Here is a 20,162-nt window from a genome sequence, read left to right on the forward strand (position 1 = left end):
GTGAACCAGAAGTTGCTGAGACTAAAGCTGCGGTCACACTGCACTTTTCTGCCCATAGACTTCCATTCATACGCACGCGAATGCGTCAGACCGAAAACACAAGGTCATGCGGCAAGTTTTGCAGTTTGCTGCATTGGAAAGTTCAAGCTTGGTGAACTCTGACCTGCGAAATTGCATCACATGTTTGCGTGAGACCAACCGAAGATCAAAACATGACCTCTGTACGGAAATTTTAAACATGGACCAATTGCTCGCTTTTTTTCTTGTTTAATCCAGCTCATTTTTGCAGCGCCGTCCGACAGATTTCGCACGCACAAACTCTAGTGTAACTGCGGCATCATTCCAGTATACTGATGTATTCAATTCACCTTTATTTGTATAGCGCTTTTACAATGTAGATTGTTTCAAAGCAGCTTGATGTACTTCCAAATGAAAGAGATTATTGAGAAGGGGGCGGGGCTTTATTTCCATTATTCGCTCATGGCAAACTAACGATAAGAGTGTAGCCAACTATTTTTTTTTTCAGTGGATTTACACGCAGATTTTTTTTTCACCTAAAGAATAACGATGTGTGCTAGCAAACTAAACTGTAATTTTTGATTTCACACACACACTAAAAGATTTTTCTTTAAGCGAGTGTTGTTATCTCAGAACTACACCACAAAGCATATGGTAGAAAAGGAACCATTTATTCAAAATGGCAGTGAAGAGGAATCACTGGCTTTAAAACAACAGACACATGCTGTTAGTTTGTATTACTGTATAGGTAGTGTGGATTACACTAGTGCTTTGTGATACCATTAGAGTAAAACTCAACATTCATTTAGCTTGTTATTGTGACAAAGACTTGTGTAACACTTCGATAACTGACAAAAAGCAAAAAAAGAAAATCACACATACACAAAACCAGACAATTCATCCTGTACAGTTATGTTACACGGCTGCTTCATATACATTCTTCATTCAATCACAATCAAACTCTTAACATAACCAAACCACATCCTACAAGAGGATGGTCTGAATAATAATAATACAGAAGAATTCTCTCTGATTTATTAGAAATGTAAAAACGAAACTCACATTTAATCAAATCTAGTTTGTAAGCAATAGTATTATTTATTATTCATTTAAATATTTTATTTAAGGTGATTTAAATAACTTTTCTCCATCAAGCCTGAGTGCCTGCACTCAATTCCAAAAGTCGAATGTCACATTTGTTGGCATGTTGAAAATTAGATGGACAGTGAAACTGACAGTAAAATGAATGGGTAAATCCTTTTCCATTTAGATATTCTATTCTATTAATGCAGCTCAATGAATTATTAAACATCCAGTTAGGCTTTATAGAACGAACATATAAACACAACCACGGTCAATCAGCTCAGTCTTTCTGCTGTCATCCAGCAATGATCAACTCAAACACATTTAAATGACAAACCCAAATATATACACAACATATAATAACCATGAGCATTGACCGATTAGAAAGTCAGAAATCACATTCATTTCTTCAGAAAGATGAATGCAGCGTCTGTGTGCATCAACCGGAGCATTAAATGTACAATTTACATTCAATACCAATGATGACAGTGATTATAGGCCTATCCGGGATAAACAAATGCACATTCTAGGCTCCATTTCATTTGTTTTTAGTACAGTGATACCTGTTCAGTGTGTGTGTGTGTGTGTGTGTGTGTGTAATATAACAGAAACATCTCGAACAGGTGTAGACAGCATTGAAAGGTCAGTCACATTCATTAGTTAACATTTGAAGAGTTAAACAAGGATGACTGAAACCCTCCTACATTGTGGTTCATTCCCATTCATGAACATTAATAAATGTCGTGTCAAACTACAGCAGCCAAACTTGTGTCTATTAGTCCATGCACAATAGATCACAAATAACACACTGACTTTTGACTTTGCCCAGGTTCTTCCCCAAATGAAATGACTTCTCACATGTACATGATTGAATTGTTGTGGCGAAGACTGTGAAAATCCTCACCGTTACAGTAGTGTGTAATATGAACAACCATCAAACTTTTTAGAAATACATAATATATGACATTCAGAGCAGACGTTAAACCGTTGTTCCCAGCAAACAAACAAAAAAAACATGTAGATCCAGGAAATGATGGACCGTTATTCCAATTCTCTGGTGTCCAAGCAGATTTATATCCATAGGGGACATCACATCAGTTCCCCCAAACAGCACTGGCTAGAAAAACAAAGTCACAACTGAAGACCACAGATTGAAAAAGCAGGAATAAAGAGGCACAGAGATCATGTTTGGAAACAAGCTTAGGCAGAGTTGAGAAGAAATCCAAGATGGCTGGTAGAATACAAAGCACACAGATAGACAGAGAAGCAGAAAGACGCCACTGGCTGCGCGAAAAAGCCTGTAGACGGACTTGGGTTGTTGGTGTTGGCAGTATCAGTGTGGTCCAGAGGGGTCAGGAGTGGCTCCTGAGAAAGCCAAGCCAGAGAAAAGAAAGAAAAGACAAGCAGGTGATCAGTAGGATGTGAATTTAAGCCCGAACAGAAAACAGGACTCCAGAGAGAGGGGCAGAGACGGAGGGTCTTACGGGCAGCAGGGGTTGTCGATAACCAGCATGACGTCGATGCCGTAGATTTCCAGCAGGTCCACAAGGAAGCCGCGATCGCCTTGAGGATCCAGCCCCATGGCTCGCACGTGCTCAGCAGTCAGGGTTGGATCGGCACTCACCGCCACCTCAGACAGGGTCTGGAAGATTCGGTTGTTCTGCTCCATGAAGAACCTGGAGTGAAAATACATACTTATTTAGGGTGTGAAGAGACACAAGATTGGGTTCACGAGAATGATTTTTAACCTATTTTTAAGAAGTATTTTATTCAACTGAAAAAAAAAAAAAAAAACAGAACAAAAACCCTAAATCATTTGCTGTACATATGGCATGTATGGTTACATGTTTGTAAAATTTATTTATTAAATTTATTTTAGTTTATTTTTATTTTATTTGTTTTTATTTTTACTTATTGTTATTATTATTATTTGTTTGTATTTAAACCTACATGTACAATTGTATATTTGTTCATTTTTGGCTAATTTGAGCGCTGTTGGATTGGTATGGGTTTGGGGTTTGTATTGTTGTTCTTTCCCATTTAAAAAACTGAAAATCAATGAAAAATATCTAAACAAAAAACTTAAATCATGTAATTTTAGCCTGCCAAAGTCAAATTTATGCATATAAAACATATTTTCCCAACAACAAAATTGTGGCTAGTGAAAATGGCGAGTGGCTAGTAATGTTGGAAAAACTACTAGCCACAGTGGCTGGTGATCATAAAAGTCAAGCCCTGAATACTGGACTTATTTTTCTACGCAAATTTGAACTTTGAGTGTTTAAATAAGAGAAGTGTGAAAATGTTAATGCCTAACTGAAATTGGATAATGTGTAGTGAGGGGTTTTACAGCCTTAAAACCTCTATAATATTTGTGAAAAATAAAGCGGTCTACTTCGGGGATTTTGCCTATCACAAGTTATTTTTAAAATGCAACTCCCCAAATAAACAAGGGACTACTGTACTACAAAATATGAAATGACCACTAGAAGATGACATTATGCTGAAATGCAGTCATTGTTTTGTCCATCAAGTTGGGTCTGAAAACTCTAAAGCAGCATTTCTAAGCCCCACCCTACAACCATTTTGGTAAGCTCTTTGTTTTATTCATATTATTTGTTATTGATTAACGTTTTGTCTAAACTGAAGATAATCTAGTTTGGATTTCACAAATATCAAACAAATGACAAGGAAGAATATAAAAAATAGTATGGAAAATGTCACAGGGTGCTAATAGGTGCTCACTTCACTTCCCTGCTGTTATAATAATCTGTGCTCAGGTGTGTACATTTACATTTACATTTAGGATCCTAATTCATCACTCACAGAATGAAGAGGTCTTCCTCATTGGATGTGCAATCTCCATCCACCTCCTGAGAGTACAGCAGCAACTGCCTGAAACCCATTGATATGATCATATGCCTGTGGAAATACATACTTTTATTGTTTTTTCTTTCTCATAAGAGGTTCAGATGTTGGTACCTTTGCTCACAGAGCTTGCGATACTTCTCTCTGTCTGCACTGTTGAGTCGAAGCAGAGGCTGCAGACTCTCTCTGTGCGTCTTCACGTTCTGATTGTCAATGTACACATCATACAGCTCCTTCTTTTCCTCAAAGATCTTCTCTGTGGTACCTGAGAACACAAAAGAAAACCTCAAAATGCCATCTTACATACACAGTTACATTTTGAATAACCTACAGTTACATTTTTGATAAACATACATTTATATTTTATTTTCACTGTAAAATAAAACAGTATTTAAGAAAAAGATCATTTTTTATTTTATATTATGACTGTAAAATGATAAAATCTCTGTTTTAATATGTTAAATTTCAAAAAGGAATTGTCTACATTTATTTGGACTGAAAACTGCAGGGACTCCTAATGCTTCTTCTTTGTTAATCTTTAAACCAAACATAGTGTACTTGTGCTATGTCTGATAATATTTTTTCTTCTGGAGAAAGTCTTATTTGTTTTATTTCTGCTAGAATAAAAGCAGTTATTAATTTTTTAACACCATTTTTGGGACAAAATTATTAGTCCCTTTAAGCTAATTTTTTTTTTGTCTACAGAACAAACCATCATTATACAATAACTTGCCTAATTACCCTAACCTGCCTAGTTAACCTCATTAACCTAGTTAAGCCTTTAAATGTTACTTTAAGCTGTGCAGTGTCTTGAAAAATATCTGGTAAAACATTATTTACTGTCATCATGCCAAAGACAAAATTAAACAGTTATTAGAAATGAGTTATTAAATCTAATATTATTAGAAATGTGAAATCTTCTCTCTGTTAAGCAGAAATTGGGGGGGAAATACAGCTCTAATAATACAGTGGGGCTAATAATTCTGACTTTAACTGTATATCCAAACATACAACCACAGCACATGTTTAAATACAATCCTAAATATAGTAATTTCATCGCAGCTGAAGCAATAAAAATCTGAAGCATTTACAGTGCATCCAGAAAGTATTCATAGCGCTTCACTTTTTCATATTTTTTTATGTTACGGCCTTGGATTAAAATGGATTAAATTAATTTATTTCTTCAAAATTCTACACACAATACCCCATAATGACAATGAGAAAAAAGATTTTTTGAAATTGTTGCAACTTTATTAAAAACAAAAAAACCCTGAAAAATCTCACGTACGTGAGTATTCACAGCCTTTGCCGTGAAGCTCTAAATTGAGCTCAGGTACTTTTTGTTTCCACTGATCATTCTTGAGATGTTTCAGCAGCTTTATTGGAGTTCACCTGTGGTAAATTCAGTTGATTGGACATGATTTGAAAAGGCATACACCTGTCTTTATTAGGTTCCATGGTTGACAGTGCATGTCAAAGCACAAACCAAGCATAAAGACAAAGGAATTGCCTGTAGACATCCGAGACAGGATTGTCTGAAGGTACAAGGCTGGGGAAGGTTACAGAAACATTTCTGCTGCTTTGAAAGTTCCAATAAGCACAGTGGTCTCCATCATCCATAAGGGAAAGATGTTTGGAACCACCAGGAATCATCCTAGAGCTGGCCGGCCATCTAAGCTAAGTGATCAGGGGAAAAGGGCCCTAGTCAGGGAGGTGATCAATAACCCAATGGTCACACTGTCTGAGCTCCAGCCTTCTTCTGTGGCGAGAGGAGAACCTTACAGAAGGACAACCATCTGTGCAGCAATCCACCAATCAGGCCTGCATGGTATAATGGCCAGACAGAAGCAACTCCCCGAATGGAATTTGCCAAAAGGCATCCGGAGGACTTTCAGACCATAAGAAACAAAATTCCCTAGTCTGATGAGACTAAAACTGAACTCTTTGGAATGAATGTCAGGTTACATTTAGAGAAAACCAGGCACCGCTCATCACCAGACTAATACCATCCCTACAGTGAAGCATGGTGGTGGCAGCATCATGCTGTGGGGATGTTTTTCAGCAGCAGATACTGGAAGACTAGTCAGGATAGAGGGAAAGATGAATGCAGCAATGTACAGAGACATCCTGAATGAAAACCTGCTTCAGAGTGCTCTTGACCTCAGACTGGGGCGACGGTTCATCTTTCAGCAGGACAATTACCCAAAGCACACCGCCAAAATATCAATGGAGTGGCTTCAAAGCAACTCTGTGAATGTCCCTTAAATGGCCCAGCCAGAGCCCAGACCTAAATCCTATTGAACATCTCTGGAGAAATCTGAAAACGGATGTACACCGTCGCTTCCCATCCAACCTGATAGAGCCTGAAAGGTACTGCAAATAAGAATGGGCAAAAACTGCCAAAGACAAGTGTGTCAAGCTTGTGGCATCATATTCAAAAAGACTTAAGGCTGTAATTGGTGCCAAAGGTGCATCAACAAAGTATTGAGCAAAGGCTGTGAATACTTCTGTACATGTGGTTTTTTCAATTTTGAGGAAATAAATGAATTTAATCCATTTTGGAATTAGGCTGCAACATAAAAAATGTGGAAAAAGTGAAGCGCTATGAAAACTTTTCAAATGTACTGTAAAGCCTTTAAAGGTTTAAAGACTTTTTGCCCTGATTGGGTTCTAGAGTTGAAACACTGCAGCGATCCAGACACAGCGTTTGTGACCAATAGAGAAATGTTTACTGTGAATGTCAATGGAAACACCAGTAGATAATGACTTGTTCAGGTGCAAGAATGTATTAATATTAACTTAACAAAAATCAGTGTTAGTGATTTGATAAACGCACAGACATATTGCAATTTTGGCTTTTTTTCAGTTAATAATGTAGCCTCATGCTGCATCCCAATTCGCATACTATCCATCCTAAATAGTATTTGAAAATAGAATTAGTATGTCCTAAACCATAGTAAGTTGAAATCAGTATGTCAAAGGTTCCCAAATGGTCTACTATTTCCTGTAAAAATTATAAGTGTAGAACCATCCATAATTAAACTGCTAATACAGCCCACAATACATTGTGCGTTGAATGAGAATTGTATTAGACCTACAAACGCGGGTAAAAAAAGTGTAAATAAACAGCAAACATGAGAGACACACAAGACCAACCGCCAAGTAGAGAGGCTTCATTAAAGTTGTTTAAATTACTAGTAATTAATATCTAGCCAATGTAACCCTGCCGGTCCTACGCCACACAACCCGCTCCGAGCTGGTATCGAACCGGCAACCTTCCGCATGGGAGTCGGTTGCTCTAACAAGGAGGCTTAAGAATGGCCTTTAGCATCTGTCGCTAGAGCACCTTTAGAGGTCAGAGGAGTGAGGTTTACCTGCACAGCACACGCACACACTAGCTGGTCTCCGTTACACTCACCCCCCTAAACCTTACTCCCATCCGGGTCACGGCACCATTGTAACCCAGCCGGTCCTACGCCACCCAACCCGCTCCGAGCTGGTATCGAACCGGCGACCTTCCGCATGGGAGTCAGGTTCTCTACCGAGAAGGCTAAAGACCATGGCCCTTAGCATCTGTCGCTAAGGGTTTACCAGCACAGCACACACTAGCTGGCCTCCGTTACACGAACAGGAAAATATTTCAATCATATTTTCATCTGCAACAACAATACTAAACTTATATAAAGATATGTTTGGATATTAACTTTCTAACACTTAAGTAGATTTCTCTGCATAAAAGACTCTCGAATGCCAGATAAGCCTGCTGCTTCTCCAATAAGGTAGGTAATTAAATATGAAAGAAATGTGGATAAAGTGTCGAAATGACAGGCAATGTACCCAAGCAACATAACGATCTGTTAAAAGACCGTTATGGAAGTAGTATGCTCCAAAGCTTGCATACTTTTAGGGTGTAGTACAAGTTTGCGAATCGGGACACAGCATTAGACTTCAGAATTATGAATTTTGCAATCAACTTCACTAAGTAGAGACACTTACAGGCCACATAAGACAGTTCAGTCTCAAGAGCAGGGATGTCAGCAACATTGATGTAGAAGAAGGGGCGAAACTCCGGAACAGACACACCCATCCCAGGAATGGACACATTAGCAAGGCAGCAGCAACAATAAACTAAGAGAGACGAGCCACAAACATAAAAAAAGAAAAATAATATTAAGTTATTTTCTGAAAACATTCCAATTTGATATACAGTTATAAATAAATCAATGAGCACACCCAGAAATATAAATGTAATTGTACATTATTACTGGATTTTGGCAGCTGATGTATGTTTCAATGTGCATAAAAAGTGGATTTCACACTCACCCCGATAGCAGACCACACCGACGGGAGGAGGAGAGAAAATGAGGATGCGTTTCCTGAGCAAAGCAAACTTCCAAAGAACCATAATCTGCTCTCCAAAGAAGCGGATGAACTGGGACATGCAGCCAGCCGGGTGTGTGATCTGATGGACAAAGATGAGAAAAGCGATTATGCATCAGTTGCTTCAGATTTCTGATTAAGAGACTCACATTTAGACAAACTGCATATTAATCAAGCGAGCATGTTTAATATGAGAATATAAAAAAACTTGAAAGCTTTTAGTTCACATAATAAAATAAGTTTGAATTAATTATATTACTATTTTAAATATTCATTCATTCATTCATTCATTTTCTTGTCGGCTTAGTCCCTTTATAAATCCGCGGTCGCCACAGCGGAATGAACCACCAACTTATCCAGCAAGTTTTTACGCAGCGGATGCCCTTCCAGCCGCAACCCATCTCTGGGAAATATTTTAAATATTAGAAAATAATAAAATGTAATATTGACCAATATTTTCAAATGCAATTAAACCTTTTTACCAAGAGTCATTTAAAAAAAATAGTTCAAAGAGCAATTTCAGTTTTCAATTTTATAAAATTTATTTGTAAATTATTAAAGAAATATTCCACATTTAAATTGTTTTAGTTCTTGTATAACTTTGTGCACTTGCTATACATTTGTTTTTATTTACCTGAAATTTTAAGAAATGTTAATGGGGCAAAGGGGTTTTCTGAACAAAAACGGTTCTGAACAAAAAATTAAAGAATATCATACATTTTTAAAATGATTTACAGAAGACACTTACTAAATTGAATAAATCTTGTCAGGCAGATTTAGAAGATTCATCATTTGATGATGTATTGAAAGATCCTACTAAAGGATAACAGTCCAGCTCCAAAATATAACATGTGATATATTTACTTTACCACTATTCTTCAAACCAATTTTTACCCATTTCTCAGCAATATTTATTTTTAAATTTAAATCTAAAGTTATTTTACATTACTAATCTTGTATATAATTTAAAGAAGACATGTCAGAATAGCTATGCTGTTTCATATACAGTTGAAGTCAGAACTATTTGCCTCCCTTTGAATTTTTTTTTCTTTTTTAAATATTTCACAAATGATGTTTTAACAGAGCAAGGACATTTTCAAAGTATGTCTGATAATATATTTTCTCTAAGTCTTAATTGTTTTATTTCAGCTAGAATAAAAGCAGTTTTAAATATTTTTTAATTCATTTTAAGGTCAAAATTATTAGCGTCCTTAAGCAATATTTTTTTCGATAGTCTACAGAGCAAACCATCGTTATACAATAGCTTGCCTAATTACCCTAACCTGCCTAGTTACCCTAGTTAACAAAGTTAAGCCTTTAAATGCTACTTTAAGCTGTATAGAAGTGTCTTGAAAAATATGTAGTAAAATATTATTTACTGTCATCATGACAGATAAAAGAAATCAATTGTTAGAAATGAGTTATTAAAACTAATAAAATGTGTTGGAAAAATTTCTCCGTTAAACAGAAATTGGGGAAAAAAATAAACAAAAGGGCTAATAATTCAAGGGACTAATAATATGTACTTATAAGCTGTATATGTTACACTAAATAATGATTGCAACTTTATTTCAAAATTGTATTTAATATGCTTTCCATGTAGAAAAAAATAACTGATATGTTATAAATTTGTTCTTCTTACATCTTTGAACCAACTATAATCACGAAAATCAAACACAGATTTAAAAAGTCTATCTTCAAGACAGAACAAGGCTTTATTTAACAAACAGCATAATCAAATCTAGTTCTGTGCTGAAGTACACATCAGCATATTTTTCAACAACAGTATCTGCATATGTGAAATTCTTCTTTAACAATGGAGGTTCTTGTGGTTTGCAGACAGAGAAATTTTTCTCATAATAGGTTTTCCTGTTTTCATGAAACTGAACTTTCTCATGTTTATGCTGCTGCTGGAGGAACCTGAAGTAAATCATCCTGAATAATCAGTAACATCAAATTCAGAGTGGCCTGGCTTAGATTTATAAAAAATAAAAAAATGTGTTTGAAAGGGGTAAAATATGAATTATCTATTACAAATACTACTGTAAAAATATGAGTAATGGAGAACTTTTTCAAGAAACAGGAGCTTTGATCAGTAACAGAAAATAGTGCAACAGAAAATAGAGTGCATTAAAGTAAATGTCCACGGAAGTGTTTTTGTGCTGTAGAAACGTGAGCACTGTTCTAAATATGCCTGTTTCCCCAACTGCTTTTAAAAAAGCAAATTGCTGACCGTAAAACACAGGCTCTATGCCTTACTGCACTGCCCTCATGGATGAGGACGAGGCTTTTATACTTGACAAGTTCACCGTTGTGATATTCTTTAAAATGACAGGGGACAGTAAAAAAAAAAAAAAAAAAACACCGTAAAGTCAGACGGATACTACGTCATATCGTTAATATCGTTCAAGGTTTTTAAACAAATTTGTATTATTACTTTTTAGAATTTATTTTAATGATTAGAAAGATTTTTATAATCATTCAAGTTTTTTTTTAAATCAAACTTTCACTTGCTTTTGTTCATATCTCGGACAGTTCTACCTATTAAAGTTAAATATCAATGACAACAGAACATGGGTTGATCTACAAATATATTTTTATTATCGTAAGAATAAAAGCCAAATAAAGTAAACTTATTAAAAAACACTGACGTTTTTCATTTTTTTTATTTAGCCAACTCCTCAAATGACACATTACTGCCTGGCTAGTTTGTCCTCTACTTATAATCTAAAAAGGCAATAATGATTCAAAAATTCAGACCATTATCACCAAGCCTAAAAAAAGCCTAAAACTAGGGCATCAGCATACTGTAAACCGATTCAAATATTCTTTTCCAGTTATCAAAGAAATAATCTGTTACTTCAAAACATTCTGTAATAATAAAACCACCTGGGGCTCCACTTTTGGCATGGCCTCTCCTTTTGGTTTTAACAAACTTTTCCCACAAGTTTTTCCAAACCTTTACAAAAACTTTCATTCTTTTCCAAGCTCTTGCAATTTCTAGCCAATAATTATTGTGGTTATCCCTATGATCACGCATGGACTGATCATATAGATGTCTCTTCAAAGTGTTTCATATTTAACTCTAAATGAAACGTGGCGCTGCGCAAACTATTTGCTCAAAAAAATGTGTGTGCTCCGCCAGCCGAAATCATGTCGCGCTCACCCAAAATGAACCTTTGCAAACACAGTGACGACGTCACATTTGATGCGCACACTCAAGCGAACTAGTAGAGTATAAGAGTTTTTGTAAGTGCAAAAACGCTTCGGTGGACATACAACCTTAATGTCTGGTTTGGAAGTTCTATTCCCATTAATTTCCCATAGGAAATACAGCAACAACAAAAATGTTGGCAATTTTTTTTAGAAAAGTTAAATTTGATGAATTGATGAATCATTAAATTGAATCAAACCAGCAATCTAAAAAGAGAATCATAAATTACAAACTTTGGAGAAAGAGTCAAAGGTACAAGGCTTACAGATTTAATACGGAAATTAATTTAAAGATCATTGTTGTAAAAACAATACATTTCAATGCTATTTCCGAAATGAATGTGTATACAAATATTTAAGTAATTTAAGAACTTAGAGAGATCTGGATGATTTTTTTATTGCTTCATGGGAGTGGGTGGGGCTAATGATGTTTTGCACACTGCTGTTCTCTAATTGATGGAATTTTCCACTAAGAATCATGAGTTATGTCATTTTTCTGTGCCAATCTAGCTCCTAAGTGTAATTGTTTAAAAAATTGTGTGAATATATTGTTCACCAGCATGGCCCATGCCACACTTTAACTTAAAACTTTACTGTAGGGATGAAAGGGATGGTAGGAGAACAGTGGGATGAAGTGGAAGGGAAGTAAGAGGATGACTGGTAAACAAGTGGGTAGGTTGATTGGGCATCCTACTTTGTTCAGAAACTCAGAGTGGGGGTACTGTCTCTGTAATCGTGAGAGTGATTGGACCCCCCGATTCAACCTACATGTAGGAGTGAAGAGGGTTATAGGATTGTGAATGGAAAACGTGGAAATGGAGGGAGGGAGGGAGGGTAGGTTTAAAGAATGAGAAGAACAGTGCTAGAGCGATGGTCTTCCTTAAATTAGTTTAAAGGAGTAGGTGATTGGTTAAGGAGGCAAAGTGAGGCATGGCTCCGCCACTGAACCTTTGTTAACAAGTTAACTCCATTTTAAAAAAGCATGAATAACCACACAACAGATCTCTTTTTAAAGTTTTATCAGTTATTGTTTAAAAAAATCTATTTCCCTATGGAGAAAATGAATAGATTTAGTACTTCTGAAATCGGACTGCTTCACCATTTAATATGTTTAACTTCAAACCTTCATCTCTGGATGCATGCAGCGGTTGACTATGGGTGCAAGAGCACTGGTTGGGCAAGCTGTGACCAAACCATTTCCTCCCGAAGGCAACACTGCCTTTTTATCCTCATAAAAAGCCTCCAGTGGAGAGTATTGGCCTGGACACTGCAACTGGTGCCTGTCGAAATACACAGGCAGAAAACAAGTAATGTTTTTAAACAGTGTGTTGCACCAAACAGGAAGTTGCTTTATTTAGAGGCAGACATTACACAACAAACATTTTGAGCACAATTAATCATGACGCATTTTTACAAATTACAATTTTGGCATGCTTCACATTATTACATTAACTGAATAAGAGATGAACTTAAGTCAACATAAAACAATAAATAAATCACATGCAGCTCAGGTCTTATGTTTAATACTTAACGACATCTTAAAATAGAAACCATGCGTGCAAAGAGGAGACTTGACAAAAGACTCTCACCGGACTTGGTTTTCTAAGAAGTGCATATAACGGTATAACAATGTGTATGAAGGAGACAAGATCCCGACAGATTTCATCCTCGCTCCACGTTCCAGCTCACTCTCCACAGGCATGTTAGCAAAGCACGCTAGTCCAAAGTAACAGCCTTTGCGGAAATATCTACAAAAAGAGATGAGCATGATAAATATGAACTGATCTCTTGATATAGCTATATGCACAAAGATGTGTAACCAATCACTAATCAAGCAGTTTTACCTCATGATGGCATGATAAGATAATAAATGTGACAAACCCATCAAAAACAAATTTTATGTAACACAGAATTCAGAACATGTAGTGCAGAGATGCCCGAACTAGGGCTCAGGGGCCAAAGTTGGCCCATTGTAACCTTTGATGAGGCCCACCATCCCATCAAAAAAGAGAGGGAGAATGATGGGAATCCTTTCGAGATTTTCAATTCAAATTTAATGTAACCCTTTGTTTGTTTTATTGTTTAAAGCTAACTGAAATTAAATGTTTCAATGAAATGGTGTAAATTATTCAGATTTAGTTTAAATGTACATACTGTCACCTGACAATGAAGACTTTGGAGAGCAAATCAAGTCAAAGGCAGATTCTGCTTGACTAGTGTATTCAGCATTGAACTCCACTCCACTGTAACAAAAGTTGACTCAACATAACATTTTAAAGCAACATTTTTGAGTTGACTCAACTTTCAACCCAATTACTGCACTTGATTCGATTTAAGTTGAGTAAACTAAAAAAATGTCCTGAAGTTTGTTGCCTTATAATTTGAAGCTGAGTCAACTTTTTTACAGTGTGCGTTAGAAATGTGAATGTTTACGTTTTTATTTCAATAAGTTACAATTTAAAAAGTTATACTTTACTAGTTAATACGATTTAAAGTTATGTTTTCTATTTATATTGAAATATTATTAAATGAATTAGGAAATGACACATGGTAAATTTGATGTAATATAGTTTGGTATATTTATTACCTTCGGCCCACAGCTTTTAATGATATTTGGATTTTGGCCCTTTGTTTAAAAAAGTTTGGACACCCCTGATGTAGTGCATTGATAGGTTGCTAATTAAAATGTAACATAATGACAGATAAACACCATACAGTGTTTTTTTTTTGTAAATGCCCGATCCAGAGTAACTAAGTGTCAGGTCAGGTGCCTAAATAAACGCGCACACGGTGATGGAGGCGCACTCAACTCACACGGGAGAAAAGTGGGTGACATGATACGAGCAGCTTAATTAATTACATGTTTTGGTTAACTAATTCTTTAAACACAACTCTCTTGAGCTCTAAAAGGAAGAAATGCAGAAGAAATTTGCTGTTAAATTAATTTTAGCAGAGACGCAAGTGCCATTTTCACATTAGTTATTCGGGAAGATGCAGCCTAATAAAAATGTTTTAATAAAAACAGTAGGCAGTGTTTTCCTGCAGTAGGCTACACTATAAATAATATTTTAATTTATTAATTAATATTGTTATTAATATGATTACAATTAAGCTAAAATTGACAAAACGCAGAACCCTTTTGAATGTTTGCTTTCATTTTGACATTGCTAAAAAGCGCACTTTTACAGTTGTGTAGAGAAACATCCCATTATGCAGCAGCAGTCAAGGTATAACACTTAATAAATGCCTTTTGCGTTTAAAGATGACCGGTCTGCGAAGTCAAGTTTGCAGTGTTATAAATGGAATATAGTGCTTAAGTGGATTTACCGCGGATCAACCGAGAAACTTCTCACATGCTGCAGGTAGGCTGAATAATAATCTTTTAAAAATATGTAATTTAAGCTATACTGCTATTTGCTCATGCAAAATTAAACAACATAAAATATATTGTAGATCTATTTTAAGAGCTAAAATACAGTCAGCATATCGAGTTTGTTTTGACTTGTAGCTCATGGCCCTAAAATGAAAATAACCTGAAAACAAGTTATTAAAATAGGCTTAATAAATAAATAAAATGACGGGTAGGCCTAGTAACCTAATGGTTTAGGATGATTTACAGATGACAACCAGACAATATCACGAAAAAACACACTTATGATAGCCTAAGATAAATCTTTATTTTTTACATTTAAAATTATGAAAAAAGATATAGCCTAAGCTGCGTGTTATCCGTGCCAAACAAATTTTCACAGTAATAACATGTGAATTTTGGTATCTTTTTAGGTATTTTTCTGGCTACACTAATGCCTTAAAATGTAACTAAGTAATTGTTTTGAATGACATTAGATTGTAACATTTAGCTTTTCCCTAACACTGATGTTTGTTGGGTAATAGGCTACGTGAAGTGTGATGACTCGGTTAAGCTGATTTCTTTATATTTATTTACCGGTTATACGAGTAGTCTGATCTTGGGTCAGCTTGCATGTGTGGGCATAATTTGACGTCTATACCTAAAACTTTAAACATTCATATGCCTGTTATTTGAAATAAAACGGAAATAAATAAGGAGAATAACATATGATTTAAAGCACTCGTTTGGCACTAAAGCCATGATCCGTCTGCATTAATAAGCGGTATCATTGCATTATCATAATTAATAAAATCAGTAATAGCGAAACTGTTATTATTACTATTAAAACGTATATATTACTGCCTTAGGTCAGTAACAAAGTAAAGTAATAATAAATGTGAATAAATAGCCTAAATGAAAGGAACAAGAGAGACCAAAATCAGCCTCCAGGTCTAGTGGATTTAAAATGCCCCCTCAGTTCTGATATCCTGGCGCCAGGCCTGGCTCAGGCTTTTTTAAATGAAATGGAATTTATTTATAAATGTGACTCTTACATGAAGTCACTTGAGATCCGATGGGAGCCGCTGGCCATAGACTTGAACTCTACTCCTTCCAGATTGACATCATGAGGTAGGCACCATTCTATCATGTTCCCTGTAAATAACAAAAAAAACACAGCGTGGGACTTAGTAAACAACTATAAAGCCATTGGCCCTGGTTGAATAATACTGTTTGCATAAGAACACAGAAACTTTCTAAAAGCTTTTCTCAGCTGTGTGAGTAATAGAGGAAGTGTGTTAAAAGCAGTACAGTAGCTGGATGACTTATAATACTCTCACTTTATTCTCCATTCATTTACTTGCATGTGTTATTACATGTGACGAAACTCTTATGTCACGCACATAAATAAAAAGTAAATGCAGTTGTAGCACTTGTATGATTAGCATGTTTTCAGTTTCTGAATTTAAAGAACTGAATTAATATAAATTTAGATGGATGCATTAATAAAGACAGGAAACTGTTATTTATTCCTCTGGCAGCTAGTGAAAAAGTATTTACAAAAGAAATGGGTAAAATTAAAGTCATTAACAGTTGAAGAATGGATTGATACAATGCACACTATACATGTCATGGGAAAATTATTTTTTTCATTAAGAACACAGACTGAATATTTTTTTCTAATTTGGAGTAAATAGATTGAGTATATTTTACCAATAAGCCTGGATTTTACTTGAATTGTAACTTTTAAATGTAATTATATGTGTCTAAATATATATATTTTCTTCTTTAAAGGAAATATTATACAGGATTTGTAACTCTCTATGTTTTACTGTTTATAGTTGTTGTTGTTGGTAGAGGTAAAGGGAAGAAAACATAAGATCTGTAAGTCTCTTTCTGTATGAGAGATTAAATAAGTTATATATGCATTTTCTTTTGGAAACTCAAAATAAAAAATAAATAAAGAGCTGAATTTAAGATAAATCAATAAATGAAAAATACTAAAATTAATATAAAAAGTATTTAATATTTGTATATTATATTTTCTTTTACTCTTTATATTAAATTATTTTTGTTTATTTCTTGTGATTCTGAGGGAATTAAATTTTACAACTAGAATTTTTTTCAAGCTGTAAAATAACTCAAAATTGTGGACTCAAATCATGAAACTTAGACTTTTCCTCTGTGGTTTGAGAGAAGAAAAACATAATGAGACGTATAAAGTCACAGTTACCCATTTTTCTTTTTTTGTCATGCTGTGGAAACATTATACAGGACTAGTATTAGTATATGAAGCCATTCTGCTGATGTTATACAAATCAACAGATTACAAATTTAGCTTTAAACAGGTTTTCACACAAAAGTCACATCTGTAAGAAATAAAAAAACAGATACGTATTATACAGGCCCGTAGCCAGGGTGGGGGGGGGGGGGGTTCGGAAGACCCACCCCACTGACAAAGGTCCAGAATTTGTTCCATCCGTAAGCTTATTTGTCTGACTGCTATGCCATCAAAAATAGTAAAATAACCCATCAAAAAAGGCTTTAAGACCATGTGGAATCCTCCGTTGGCTGTTGCTTCAGTGTGACTTCAGCTAATCAGTTTTTGGCCAATGCCAACAAATATTTTTTATGAGTCCAACATCCAGCTGTGCAAGAAAACATACATTCTGACGTAAGTGAAGACATTTTTCGCTACTGTATTGTTTTTTTATAGAGAAAACATTTTGCAAGTAGCTTTTATTCTTCATCTTGGACCTTATTCTTGAAACATAAAATGACCAATAAAAAGGCATGAAGCACTAAAAGCGGCCCATAATAAAATAGATTTGAATACTATTTTGGCTATTGTTGTTGTCCATGAATTTTCAAATGTACTTTTTTTACAAGAGAGGCTAGAAAATTGTGAAGCTCTACATGTATTATTATTATTATTATTATTATTATTATTATGTTTTAATTATATTTTATTAAAGTAGCCAAATTGTGACTGAGGGAAAGTTAAATGTGCTGGCTACTTTGTTATTTGCCTAATAAATGACAATAGGCTCCAGTTTTTAATGTAAAACTTTTACAGATTGCTTTTTTTTCAAATGATAATTTATGTAATAAATTTGGATGATAAAAATAAATATTTTTATGTTTCTTTATTCCAAATCTTTAGGAAATATTTTTGGTATTGATGTTTTGATGACCATCTGACAAGATAATACAGCTAAAAATAGTGCTTAAAATGTCACAAAAATGAAGTATTTAATCTCATAATTAGAAAATGAGGCGAATAACTGCAAAAAGGACGACTTTTGAAGAAAAAATAACCACCCCTTTCAGCAGGCTGGCTTTTGGCATGTTATAGCATCCTTATTTGCGGCTGCCACATTACCACAATAACTCAATTGACATTTTACTTCACACTTTACAATTACCCTTACCCGATCTTGTGTCGAAAGTGACCACAAACACAGCAACGATTTGATCTTTCTCTTCCCATCCAGTAATCCTGCGGTCCCTGACCGAGAGCCCGTGGAAGGCGCAGTCTCCCGGCTCATCCTCCTCAGCTAAAGCATCTCCTCCCGGGCCGCTGTGCTGTTTATGAGGAGAATGAACAGCTGCTACACTGCTCGGTCTCGTCGGGCTCGTGTTCAAGGTGATATCTGCCCCTAATGTGGCCTCAGTTGGGTAACTTGATAGCCCGGACTGTAATGAATCGCCAGTGTCCGGTGATGGAACCGATGGGGCAAGTTCGGCCGGGGGGATCTCCTCCCAGTCCAGCAGCGGAGCGCGATCCGACTGCTCAACCATACTCTTGTTTATCGATACTGATAAAGGTGGAAATAAACAAAGTAACGCTCGGTGATGAGCAGTCAGTCTGAGCCACAAACGCGACGCGTGAAACGGAACATAGCGCTTGCGATTCAAACGGTCCTGAAATGTAGTAAATCCAGACAGCTGAACAGACGCTGCCCAGGCGTACGCTGTCGACACTGTTTTGATGATGTCACACACTTCCGCTCACGTGGTGCTAAAGGTTTTTATTGCGATCAACCTCCTCCCGCCCGAAAAATAAATAGTGTGATGTTGTCTGTGTGCGCTGTTCCCTAAAATAAATATGCTGATGACTCTGACGACTAAACGTTCATCAGAAGTCATATTGCAATTGTTTAGAAACCACAAATGTATTTTTTAATTGTTGTTTTGCTATTTAAAGAGATATAGTTCACCCAAAAATGAAAATGCACTCACCATTTAGACAAGTTGTTTCTTACCCTTGTTTGCTTACCCATATTTGCATAATTAAAATGCAGTCTTTGTAACTTGATAATCACACTAAACCATGTTGCTCTGAAACATTATTAGAATTAATAAAATAATTATTAGCTTTGTTACACTGTTTCATGTATTTACAATTTTGCCTGCATTTACTGCGTACCAAGCATTATTTTTCCAATAGTGGTGTTTCAAACTAGTGTTTTGAATGAATATTTACAGTAGCTTAAGACCAGCTAGCCAACAAGTTTTCAGGGGAAGTTGCTGAAGGCAGGTCAAGTTGCTAAGAAATTGCAAAAAGATGCGATGTCCATACACAAAAACCTCATTATGTAAACAACGAAAACAGCATTGCATAAATCCTGCAATCTTACAACAAATTTTTATGATAAATAAAAAAAGGTATTGCTATTTTGGTACAATATAGGTCACAATGTGCAATGTTCTGTTGCTAATGTGATGAAATTGTCTGTACTGGTTTTCACAGGTACTAAGTTGTATTGTATTTCAGAGTTACAAGATATAGGCTATCTGTAACCTTTATAGATGAGGTTATGTACTGACTATCTATCTATCTATCTATCTATCTATCTATCTATCTATCTATCTATCTATCTATCTATCTATCTATCTATCTATCTATCTATCTATCTATCTATCTATCTATCTATCTGTCTGTCTCTGTCTTTCTGTCTGTCTATCTATCTATCTATCTATCTATCTATCTATCTATCTATCTATCTATCTATCTGTCTGTCTCTGTCTTTCTGTCTATCTATCTATCTATCTATCTATCTATCTATCTATCTATCTATCTATCTATCTATCTATCTATCTATCTGTCTGTCTGTCTGTCTATTTATCTATCTCTTTATTTTGAACTTTTAAAAAATATTTAAGTTGCTAAACGTTACCAGTTTATATTTTTAAATATGTACATTTGTCATTTATGTTTTTATTGATTTTTTGTTTAATTAAAAATGAA

The 20,162-nt window shown here is 35.3% G+C and overlaps 1 protein-coding gene across 4 annotated transcripts; it reads right to left on the reverse strand.

Annotated features, from left to right (window-relative positions):
• Positions 1–670: 670 nt before the first annotated feature.
• On the reverse strand, positions 671–18,917 carry dennd11 (DENN domain containing 11). Of its 4 annotated transcripts, none has more exons than XM_087292078.1 (10): positions 18,343–18,917; positions 15,967–16,066; positions 13,152–13,310; positions 12,686–12,842; positions 8,293–8,431; positions 7,966–8,097; positions 4,084–4,234; positions 3,928–3,996; positions 2,586–2,777; positions 671–2,214 (listed from the first exon to the last, which is right to left on the reverse strand). In XM_087292078.1, exons 1-10 carry the CDS (start codon positions 18,710–18,712, stop codon positions 2,196–2,198), a joined length of 1,488 nt encoding a protein of 495 aa, XP_087148204.1. In that variant the 5' UTR covers positions 18,713–18,917; the 3' UTR covers positions 671–2,195.
• Between the last annotated feature and the right edge of the window lie 1,245 nt (positions 18,918–20,162).

This window comes from Danio rerio, chromosome 18 (genome assembly GCF_052040795.2).
Source record: "Danio rerio strain M-AB ecotype USA chromosome 18, GRCz13ab, whole genome shotgun sequence".
NCBI lineage: Eukaryota > Metazoa > Chordata > Actinopteri > Cypriniformes > Danionidae > Danio > Danio rerio.